We start from the raw sequence: 10,003 nt of genomic DNA on the forward strand, positions 1-10,003 counted from the left end.
CAATAATGTAATCATATTATTTCGATTAGTTTACCTACTAGAGTCAACTTAGTAGTTGGAAACAATTCGAGTAGTATGTACTCTAAATTCTAATCTTTTTTTTTAAAATCTATTTAATTAAAATGATTAATTTCAAGCCAATCGAAATGCCTTTTAAATGTAATAGACTAACTTATTTAAATAAACATAATAAATTAGATAATATCAATGATAATGTTATATTATTATTACTATTGTTTTAAGATTATATACTTGTTATTTTATTTGAAAGATTTAATCTATTGATTTACTCGTTTACATAAAAATTTAGGTCCACTAACTTGTATAAAAGCAAAAAAAAAAAAATATCGTTTAAAAAGTTTTTATCATAAAATAGACTTTCTGAATAATCTTGATGTTTAAAAAATCAAATCAAACAATAAAAATGCCCTATAAAGTTAAACTTAACTTAATATAACCTTATTTCCACCACTAAGCTCTGTATAAAGCTCAATTGCAATCCCAAATGTCATTTTATGGTCTTCTACTAGATTTCCAAACTTGCGTATAAGACCATTTTTGTTGTTCCACAAAGATAGAAGAGAAATCAATTTTCTCTCATGATGACCATTACCCGTAAGGATTTGGATCGGATCTTCTCTATTTTTTTTTCTCATCATTTCTTCTGTTATTAAGCTTTTGAGAAAATAAATGTTACTCTTCATGAAATGTGTATCATTTTTATTTTATTTATTTTCCCAAAAGCTTATAAAAATGAAAGGAGTAGAGAAAATGAAGGAAACAGAAAGTAAAGAGGATCCCTTTCCTACGTGTGAAGTGTTATTTGATTATTTAATTCTAAATTATTTGCTATATAGAATTTGAGATCCATAATTTGCTTCTTTTAAATTCTTTTTTTTGTATGTAGCATTACAAGATTTTTTAAAAATATTTTTTACGTGTGACAATAATTTTCATTAAAGATGTTGAGACTACCATTTTTGCCAGTCTTTTCATGTAAGCACAAATTAAATTACTAAACGATGGAAACTTATTTATTTATCGCTACAATTAGACTTTGAGATAATTGTTAATGTCTAGGTTTTTTCCATCTCTAGTCTCCAGAAACAGGATTGATGGCACAGTAAAATTCACTGCTGGAGTGTGACCTTTTGCTGTTGAGCTAATAATTCTTTTTTAGACCGGCTAATAAATTCTAATTCAGGTACACCATTTGTTTGTTATCTACAACGTTGGTGAACATGCAGAGTGATGACGATAAAGAAAATATTTGCCTGTTGTGTAGTGAGGTGATTAATATGTTGATATCTCCAATAGATGCCCTTAGTTGTGGGGCCGGACCATCTTATTTATGGAAGAAAAATGTTCGACAAGTGGATGACCTTTGCCCTACAATATAAACATCATAATCGCAGGAGAAATAATTGTTGCCCATGACAGGCAAATCTAGCACTTATGATATCTTTGTTGTTAAGAGATGGATAATCATATGAATATGTAACATCTGCGTAATGTTAAGGTAGGGGTCCTAGGGGATAAATGTTAGAATTTAGAGTATGCATCCTAACATGCTGCCAATTTTTTTTACATTCAAACCACTTTTCAACAAACTTATCCAAACAAAATTCATTCTAATTATAATTAATGATACATATAATTGATTATTCAAATAATCTAATTTTCTTGTGTGATTTAATTTTTCCAGTTGTGATTTTCTTTTGCATTATATACACTACACTACTAGTAATATTATCCTAGTGATGCACCAGAAAATTTACTAATATTATTTAATTTTGAGGTAGTCTTAAAATATTTAAACTTATTTATATAGTTTGTGAATAAAATTATGTTTTATTTAAGATAAATTATTATAATTATGTTCTGTAAATATTTTTAAAATAATTTTAACAAATCTTCTAAGTAGATAAAAAGGTTACGAAATACTACAACGCACTTTTTCTTTAAACAAATTTTAAAATGAAAAATCTCTGTAAATATTCTTGTCAAAATTCATTTATTATGTAGATCAAACATAGGTACTAATGATTTGCATGGAAAAGGTCAAAACCTTTATGTACATAGTCTAATAACATAACTATAATAATTTAAAAAATAAAGTCTAATTACATAAATATAATATTTTTTAAGCTTTCAATACTCTAGAGTTACAAGGTTTCATATACTTAGACTATATTTGTTTTTTTTTAGATCGGCCTTAGACTATATTTGTAAATGATTAATTAATATAGTTTTCAACTTCCAATTAAATTTTTCGTGGAATAATGTTTTTTTATTATTGCAAAGTTTCAATTCATTCTATACTTTTTTTTAATAAAAGGAAGAATAATATCAAATATGTTAATTTATAACAGCAGGAGATAAAAAAAACCAATAAATTAAGAACTACCTTGCCTATCAAATATAATAATAAGCACAACTTTAAAGGTGTTTGAACTTTGAATAGTTACTTACGCTTATCCAGTCATCTGCTCATATATATACATTGCAAGTTTTGCACAAATGACAAGATTCTCGTGCAATTTTTCGTCTTTATAGGACGCAGTTTGTTGATATTTGAATATAACTTATAATTATCTTATCTTTAATAATAATAATAATAACTTCTTGTCAAATTACTCTGATTAAACTTGCCTAATCCAAATAAATTGAGTATATAAATAGTTATGAATAATAATAGAATTAGATTGAAAATTATAAGATAAATGATGCGAATGTAACCCTCACCCTAACACCTTTGTTCTATATTACCGTGAGTTATAATATAAGAAGATGCATATAATATATGAAACAAAATAAGAATAACTTTGATTGATGAAGACAAAAAAATAATATACTGATGTTATTTGTATGAAAATAGTTATATTCTTTGTTTACAAATAAACCATAAGTATATAAATAGTTATGAAAAAAATAACCAGCATACTAATGTTCATTGTACCTAATGAAAAAAAAAAACTAACATATTGATGTGTATCAAATATAACTATAACTAAGCAAATATAAACTATAACTACAAAACCCGAATCGCAGTGCTTAGTCTGTCATGACAACATAATCAAATTAGGAAAATATTATTTTTAAGAAAGGAAAAGAAATTAGGAGAGACAATTACATAAAAATAGGTATAAAAAAATGCTGAGATACATAATAATAACTAAATGGTAATTTTCCTTCAAATTGAAGGAGAGTGAAAAGGGACAACAATAAAATAGCACAAAATTAGGAAAATATTGTAATGTTCTCATACTCTCCAAATACAATTTCTCAAAGACAGGTGTTTTTAAGAAACCTGTGATGACAAAATATCAAATAGAAAAAATTTGAAGAATTTTAATATGCAATAGATTATCTTCGGTTCACCCCCAAATATCAATGACACTTAATATACTTGAATAAGACGTAAAAACAAAAAAGAAAGAGTGCTTATTATATATATATATATATATATATATATATATATATATATATATAAATGGCTTAGCAAGGGACTATTAATTAACTAACATTTGAACCTAAGAGAAATATTAGCAATACAATATTTTTTTGTTGGGTGAGATTCATATAGGCCCCCCCTAAATATGCAAGTCTTATTTCCCATTAGGTTGGTATTCTATAAAATAGGGACTAAATAAGACCCATGTAAAAAATACAAATATTTTCGAAACACAATTAATAGAGAAAATACAAAAAAAAATGTTATTGAACAAAATCTAAAAGAAAATAGGTAAAAACGAGATATTAGTGGCAATAAGATGAGGAGAATGGAAAAGATAAGTGAATAGTGACAATGGAAATAAAGGAAGAAATGAAAAAGATTTTGGGTTTATTTGGTACAGTATGAATTTGGGTATACAGCACTTGAACAAAGAAAGGTCTAACATACTTAATAAATAAATCATTGATTTTTTTAATAGATAAATAAATCATTGATGAAATGTAAGGATGTGAGATTTTTTTTTTTGGGAACCTATAGAGAACTGTTGGGGGTGGAGAAATTGGGTCCCAATGTACTTACTTAAGTTGAGAAGAGTAAAGATAATAGATGTATAAAATTGGGATCCATTTAAGCACCCAAAGATATGTGTTGGGTTGCGGATACTATTAATTATTCACCTAAAAGTTAGGTTTTCTGCCTGAATAAGAAGGAATCACAAGGTTTCATTAAGAATAATGAAACAAATCAGTATAAATTTTGAGTTTAATTTCTATGGATAAAAAAATTGGTACAAATAAGAAAACTGATTTTAATTGGTCAGAAGAATGAGGGTAATAATCTAATAGGTTTTTTTGTGTGGTAATTACTATTTATTATTATTGAGACTAATGGAAGGATCATAAATAACATGTTGGAAAATAAAATAAAATGACAAAAAAAAATCTTAATTTAGTCAAGGAAAAATTGCTCCTACATTACCTTGATTTTATTCATTAGGATTACTTTAATAATCAATTCCGCGAGACTTTATATTTTCATGTTTTTTCCCTCTTCTATTAGAGGTGCCTTTGGTTTATTGTAGCAGAAATCTTTGAGAAATTGGATGCCCGACCGTGTCCTGCCCGATCCAAAAAAGTGGTAACAAAAACGTCAAGAGGTTGGGTTTTATCTTTCTCCCTTATATATTATTATTTTTATTAAAAAACAAACAATTGGATCAAACCATCTTTAAAAGATTCTCAAAATAGACCAACTTTGCTTAGATTCGCCTTAAAGGGTTGGCCACCCGTCATAGTTGCATCACTATGATAAAGATTAAAAATGTCCAATCAAAGCATGAGATTCCTTACAAATTAAAAGTTGTTTGTATAATTCAGGTACCATTACACTAATTGATGGAAAGTGTCACCCGTAGATTTGATGATAATGATCACCATGTTTTGCATGTCATATGCCAGTTTAGTGCTACTTCCATAAGAAAGTTTTTTTGTTTCCCAGTCTCCAAATCCTCTTTGAGCACCATCAAACACTAAATATAAACCCCTTTCAATAGGGTTTCAAACCTTGGTTCACCACGCTGTAAAAGACTAACTCCTTCCGCTCGATCCAATCCCGGTACTTTCATAAGAAAGTTGACACGAGTTGTTATAGGTTCCCAAGATGGGTAAGAGTGGTACAATTAACTACCATTGATGGACTTAGTGGTGACAAGGAAATAGCCTTTACCACTGTCACCATGTAGCTCTGTCTAGCAATTACAAAATGCTTGAGATGAATCCAAAACACTACCCCGACATTAGGACAGCAATCTTTCAACTTTAGACCATGCAGCACTCCCATGGCTCCTACCTTAATTAGTTAAAGATTGGTAGTACTTGTCATGTCATGACAACAAAACGATTCAAACCCAATTAAGCACACTTTAAGCCCAAAGGCTTTCCTTATCTTGTATTGGGGCACCATCCCCTTCCTCTAAATTTTATCAATCCAAAAAACAAAATGTAATGTCAAGAAACAACGAGCAAAGGTAGTCTAGATTAATCCAGAGGTATAACATAAAGAGAACTATGCAAAGAAAACCGTAATTTTGTCAAAAGCTGCACACCACACCACACACCCTCACAAAGCCCAGCCATGGACAACAAATCAATGTAGCACTCCATATTATACATGGTAAGTTGAAAGCAAATAATGTCTTTAGGCTGTACACCAACATCAAAAATTTCTTTTACATGAATGAAGAAATTGAGGCTGTACATAAAATATACTATTCAGAGACGGACTTTTCATGCACAGACAAGAGGAAGGTTCATTGAAATGTTGAAGAGAAAGAACATCTTTACATCAAGAATTTCCTTTTATTGGAAAATTGTAATGAAGTTCCTGATGGAATATGAATTTTGTGTCTCATGTACAGGTTGAATCAAAGAAATGACTAGATTCTTAGAGATGGCGATCTCATGCGCTTGAGACATAACTAGACGACGGATGTAGGGAAGAAAAGCAAGAGGAAAAGTTTGAATACGTGTTCTGCAGATCAGGACATGGCTCAGGAAACACTTCCTCGGAGATTCCCATTATGTCAGAACAAAACCATGAAGGAGATGATGACTCAGAACTGGAAGAAAAGGTCGCGTTCAAAAGACAGATAGGAGTGAAAGGCGAATCAACTATTCCTGAAAAATTCCCAGCAATAGCAATATTTGTACCAATCACATTCTCAAAAGTAACATTACCAACATCCGGAACTGCATTAGGATCGTACTTGTCATCTGGATGGGAGCCAGAGCTTCCCGTCATGCTGATACCCAAGTAAATATTTTCCAATTTTGCGTCAGAAATGAAGATGTTTTTCATATAACCACCTCTACCCTTAGTTGTCTTCAGTTCAATGCCAATAGTTGAGTTGGTAATATGGAGCTGCTCTGCAATTATATCAGATATGCCTCCAGACATCTCACTCCCAAATGCTAGGCCAGCGCCAGATGAAGATTGTAGATAAACACCCCGGATGTGGACCTTTGAGGTTGGTTTGCCATAGGCAACTCCATATTGATCCCAACCACTCTTCAGCACAATTGCATCATGACCAGTGCTAATATTGCTGTTGTAAATGCAAACATGCTCAGAAGAATCTGCAAGTAGCAAACACTAATGAGATTCATAATTCCTACAAAAAATAGTTCACAGAACAGGCTCCATGAAAACCAAGGTACATGAAACCATCACTACATGACTAAACCACTTGTTGAATATGACTAGAGGAACATTTTCAAGAAATGCATAAACAAAATTAAAAAAAAAACTCGTGAAAGGAAATACACCAAATATGAGAACTGGGAAAGATACCATTTCTTCGATCATATCAAGAAGTCTTACTGCTAGCTAAATAAAAGATATAGACAACTAAAAAGTTCATGATTCAAATGTGTGAGGGTTATGTACTGCATCACTGCTCTGAAAAGTCACACGTAATAATTTCTCAATTTACCTGGAACTATACCGCTTGTGTAAGGGAACTCAGTTGGTGCATGAACTGTTATCTTCTGGATTTGAACGTTACTGCAAGCATTGTGTAAAGATGATACTTATAAAACAGAACAGTTCCATTTAAGAATAAGCCAGAGAAACAAACATGAACCACTTATACCTGCAATATACTGGATGGATGCTCCAGGCAGGAGAGTTTAAAAATGTCAAATTTGAGATTGTGATATTATCAGAACCAACAAGTTCTATAATATGTGGTCTGCTGTAATTTAAGGAATGAGTACCGATTAGGTCCCACCAGACAGAACCCTGCCCATCAATAATTGCATTATCACCTGTTGCATTATTAAATACAGCAATTTGAGTATGGTAGCACAGAAATGTTCATCCTATCAGAGAAATACTTACAATATATATATATATATATATATATATATATATGCAATGGAAGAAAATCCCTGCCTGTAATCACCACATCACTTAAGTTCTGTCCATAAATTAAACTGCGATATCTCCCACTAGGAACATCAATTCCTCGACCATAGGAGGGTAGGGGGTCCATTGCAGTCCAGTGTGCATAATCCTGAAATGATATAAAACAAAAGGCACATGTAAAATTTTCCAGAGCAAGCAAAATTGGCATTCCAGTAAATATTGTTCGTTGACATTTTCCTTCCACATATTGCAGAAAATTCACTTCATGTACATTTTTTATGCTCCAGCAGTGTGACAGGCAGGATTACTAGAACAGGTTAGAAGAATGGCATTAAAAGGTTTATTCCATTTTTCCTTCTGTGATTTTTTTACACTCTACTGGTAAGAATATGAATAAGCTGAACCTAATTATTTAGCAGTGCAAGTGCAACATAGATTTTATTTGAAAATATAAAATGCTACCAAATACTGACTACATGAATTTCCCATGAGAGAATTTTGATAGAGTGCAAGAAACAAATCTGTTTGGTAACCCTCAGTTTTTGTCTATGAAATGGACAAGGTAATTGGAATGGGGGCTAAAATTCAAGTTAGTGATTAAAACCTGTGATGCAATGATGGTTGCGCCTCGCTCAAGGAAGAGAGTGAGGTGGCTGGTAAGGTTAAAACTTCCAGTAAGCCACTTGCCAGATGGAACATATAGTTTAGCCCCACCTTTGTCAGCAAATGACTTGGCATAAAAAACTGCATTTTGGAATGCAACTGTGTTCAGCGTTTTCCCGTCTCCAACTGCTCCGAACTCTAAGATTGACACGCTGTGAGGCCTAGGATCCACTGCTTCCTGTTTACATCGTTCATGATCATCTTCTCCATTGCTTTCCAGAGCAGTGCTTAATACTATAACTAAAAGCACAGCTACCTAGAAAGAAAAAAGAAAAGGAGAAAATTTAAAGCACACTGACATTGCTAATTGGGTAAGAACTACAGAGAGGGCAATGTGGACATCAAAACATATGATATAATGAAATTAAAGTCATCAAAACTTCCAAAAAAAATAAAACAATAGCTTGAAGAGCAAAATAAATATTCCATTTCGGCTTCCTCTTGAAGAGATATTGCCTTTTGCCCAGAGAACCAAATATTGCTAGATAGTAGTAATTACAGAAACAAACGGACAAGAGATGCAATTTGATATTAAAGATGCGAACACTTCATATTTTCAAAAGGCAAGAAGAAACCAGGGATATTTATGAAACACCCAAACAATTAACAACCTGTAATTAAAGCAAACTAATTAAATTTAATATAATTCTTAAAAACGTTCCAAGAAAATTGAGAAGTGAATACTTAGAACAGATATAAATACGATAATTAGAAACCAAAACTGAACATGTAATTGAAACTAGCTGAGCATTAATGGAAAGTTTCCAGCTAGACCCATAAACATTGACCGAAAAGATCTCCAGACCCATTTTTTCAGAGACATGAAATCAATGCCGCAACGAACCTGCCACGGCGTAATCAATCACCAACCTATATATTCACTAAAGTCGCTTCGGTAAAAATCCTTTTCAATTGGAGAATTGATCTTGACAACAAGGGGTTGACGTAATTCACGATTAAAACCCAGACATTATAACAAAACTTAACCTTGGAAGTCACTACAAAATCTAGAACAAACACCGAGATCAATTGTGGGTGTTGGGGGTAAAAATCAAAATAATAATAAAAAAAAGACATTTTTTTACGGGCAGCTACATAATTCAAAACAAAACAACCCCACGGTGAAAAAAAAAATCATTTTTTTCTTTCTTTGTAATTTGTTAACAACGTACTTACGAGACTCTTCATGGGTCTGTGCCCCTCTTCTTCAAAGAGAAATAGCAAGCTCTGAAAGCAGTGATGGAACAAGAGTGAAGAAGAGGGTAGAAGAACTAGAACAAGAACATAAGGACAGAACAAGAAGTGGAAGAGAGCAAGTGCTATTTCGTATATAATGCCAACCAAGTACTAGAAACAATAAAACAAACGGGGAGAGGTAGTAGAAAGCGACGGCTATAAAGGAAAATGCCAGCTCTGCATTTCATTTTCCTTATTATGTACTATATTAAACAAATTTCCACGTATACAACAAGGACACTGGATTATAAAAATGTTAATTAATCAATTAATTAACTAATATCAAACAATAATTCCGGGTGTTTAATTTCCCATTAATCTTTTTATTATAAAAAAAAACCTTAGGCTCTATCCACCCAAGGCTACCAAATAGAAATCGATCTGGGTCAATGTGCTTATGGGTTTTAAGAGAAAGAATATAGTGTGCTTATTGATTTTGTTAAATGATGTAAACTAATTAGTTACGTATTTCTCACTTAAGTGACATGTGACTATGTGAACAAGTGACAGGTTTGATCAGTTCGTCTCCTTCGCTCAATCATTGCTGTTATATAATATTTTAGAAATGCTACTTGTGGTAATCCTTAAACCACATCCTTCCCATTAACCCATTTAGCATATTTGATTTGCATGTAAAATATATATTATATACTACTATGTATTTGGTGATTGTATTTTTGATCTTCTAAGTGTATATTATATTTATTTATTATATAAAAAATA

The 10,003-nt window shown here is 31.5% G+C and overlaps 1 protein-coding gene across 1 annotated transcript; it reads right to left on the bottom strand.

The window, feature by feature from the left end:
- Positions 1-5,604: 5,604 nt before the first annotated feature.
- LOC100818007 (probable polygalacturonase) lies at positions 5,605-9,409 on the bottom strand. The gene is made up of 6 exons (XM_006588521.4): positions 9,221-9,409; positions 7,986-8,300; positions 7,409-7,529; positions 7,107-7,281; positions 6,948-7,018; positions 5,605-6,591 (listed from the first exon to the last, which is right to left on the bottom strand). The coding sequence occupies exons 1-6, from the start codon at positions 9,230-9,232 to the stop codon at positions 5,915-5,917; spliced, it is 1,371 nt and encodes a 456-aa protein (XP_006588584.1). The 5' UTR covers positions 9,233-9,409; the 3' UTR covers positions 5,605-5,914.
- Between the last annotated feature and the right edge of the window lie 594 nt (positions 9,410-10,003).

The sequence above is a fragment of the Glycine max genome, chromosome 10 (genome assembly GCF_000004515.6).
Source record: "Glycine max cultivar Williams 82 chromosome 10, Glycine_max_v4.0, whole genome shotgun sequence".
In the NCBI taxonomy this organism is placed as follows: Eukaryota; Viridiplantae; Streptophyta; class Magnoliopsida; order Fabales; family Fabaceae; genus Glycine; species Glycine max.